The sequence below is a fragment of the Anopheles bellator genome, unplaced genomic scaffold (assembly GCF_943735745.2).
Source record: "Anopheles bellator unplaced genomic scaffold, idAnoBellAS_SP24_06.2 scaffold01749_ctg1, whole genome shotgun sequence".
NCBI classification, from domain to species: Eukaryota; Metazoa; Arthropoda; class Insecta; order Diptera; family Culicidae; genus Anopheles; species Anopheles bellator.
The window spans coordinates 1-2,067 of NW_026685871.1; the positions used below are offsets into that span (position 1 = coordinate 1).

Here is a 2,067-nt window from a genome sequence, read left to right on the forward strand (position 1 = left end):
TCAACAAATTAGCAACGAAATTAGCCGCAGCATGGGTGTCCCAAGGGAATCCATTCACATCCGAAATGTCTGCTAAACCAGTGGTGGAACCGATAGCGATTCATACTTTTATCACGGGATTGAAGGATCAATCCGCAGCTTTTCTGGTAAAAGCCAGAAACCCTAAAACACTCAATGCAGCCATCTCCGATGCGCTGGAAGTGCAGCTACAGGCCGTACCGGAAACCGCACTGTGGGCCCAAGTATACCCTGGAGCATCCACGTGTTGCCAGGGACACCCGTCCCCACAATACCAAGGCCAACGAGGACATCGCCATCCATGGCATAACCCTAGAGGTGTGTCGCATGCACAACCGCGAAACCCTCCTGCACAGCTACCGGCTAACTCCATGAAGTATCAAGCGCCTAACCATGAAGGCTTAAGATACCACCAGCCAAACCATCATAGCTACCGGAACTATAGCAACAACCGGTCTTACCAGGGTTACAACAACCCAGGTCTAAGACAAAGCAGAGAAAACCAGAGAAGATTCGAAGAGTCGAGAGATAGACTCACACCGCATAGACAGTTGGTCTTAATTCAACAAGAGGCCGAGCGAAATCAGCTAGCGGAATGCGACGCGGAAATTAAGCTCAAATGCAACAAGGAGCAACACCGGATGGAGGCGAATTTTCATAAACAAGCTGTCGATGAAGCGCGTCGTAGCAACGATGAAGAAAGCAAGCATCGCGAGGAAGAGGCTCGCCAGAAGTTTGAGAAAGAAGAAGCAGAAGGTCAACTATTCGAAATGATTGAGCCACTATATCATGTTGATAACGAAGATAGTGCAGAAAGCCAGTTGCGCCGAAAAAGTGAACGCGAAAAAGCAGTAGCAGCAGCACGAGAACGATCGGCCATACCGCCGACTCCAAAGAATAAAAATAGAAGGAAAAAGAACAGAACAAGCACGTTGGACACCTATGACAAAGGTGAGGCAAGCCATGCCGATTCCGATAACTCGGATTGCGTACGGAGAAAATTAAGCACAGCAGCAGCGAAAAGGCGTGCAGCGGCCACTCATAGTGACGAATTGGTGATAGTGAATCACGAGGCAGAACCAGCAGTGATACCTGCTTTTGCGAAAGAAGAGAAGGCCGAAACCATTGAGCGCATTAACAGACGACGACACGATCGGTTAGAAGCAACCGGTGTTCTCACGACAGTGTACGCCATCAAGGAGAGCGGTAATCCAAACCAAGTAGTTGAAGCAGGCCCCGATCGACGATCGGAGCAGCCGGAGAAAGTGGACATCGACTCGTTTCTACTGTGTCTCGCAAACTTCCGGCCGCCGCAGAAGCAGCTACAGCAACAACTGTTGCAGACGTACAATACAGACGAAAAGGAGCGCAGTGAGTACAATCACCTGGATTATGACGCATTGAGACCGTCCGACGGGAGATGGGTACCACCAGCAGCGTAACATCCCTGCCCATCGTAGCTCCATTAACATATGCAGAAACAGCGTAATCATAGACGCCTCAATGAATATTTGCAACACTTTATAAACAAGTAGCAGCATGATTGGTTACCATTATACATTTTCTATTACAACACAACTCTACATTCGGAACAAAATTATTTCCCGTTCGAACTAGTTTCCGGGAAACCATCCCAGCTTACAAATACCTCGTCTATGGCAATAGATCCTCTTTATAACACAGATTCATACGTGACAAAGGATACAATCAGCTTGCAATAAAGCAAAAGCACTCTTAGATAAATTAAAAATAAACAGTGTTAGCAAAACCACCAAAACCAATCCAATATAAATACGATTAAATAATTTCAAAAAAAAAGGGAAAAAAAGAAAGGAGAAGGAGAGACAGCACAGATGTAAACAAATCTTTCATTCTTCCAAGTTCTTACGTTAGAAATTAACTATCATTTCATTCAAGCAACATTTTTTTTTCTTTCAATATAACATCGCACATTTAAAAATTAAACTATAGGTTAATTTTTAAATAACAATAAGAAAGGGCGTGTGGTGGATGCAGCCCCTTAAGTTTAGAGCGACAACGTATATGTGG

General features: G+C 45.2%; 1 protein-coding gene across 1 annotated transcript; it reads left to right on the plus strand.

The window, feature by feature from the left end:
* The first annotated feature begins 65 nt into the window (after positions 1-65).
* LOC131214651 (splicing regulatory glutamine/lysine-rich protein 1-like) lies at positions 66-1,460 on the plus strand. Its single transcript, XM_058208987.1, has one exon. It carries the CDS (start codon positions 66-68, stop codon positions 1,458-1,460), a length of 1,395 nt encoding a protein of 464 aa, XP_058064970.1.
* The last annotated feature ends 607 nt before the right edge of the window (positions 1,461-2,067 follow it).

Bases quoted from the DNA above. Each gene is read 5' to 3' on its own strand.
- LOC131214651 (XM_058208987.1), top strand. From the start codon at position 66: ATGTCTGCTAAACCAGTGGTGGAACCGATAGCGATTCATACTTTTATC.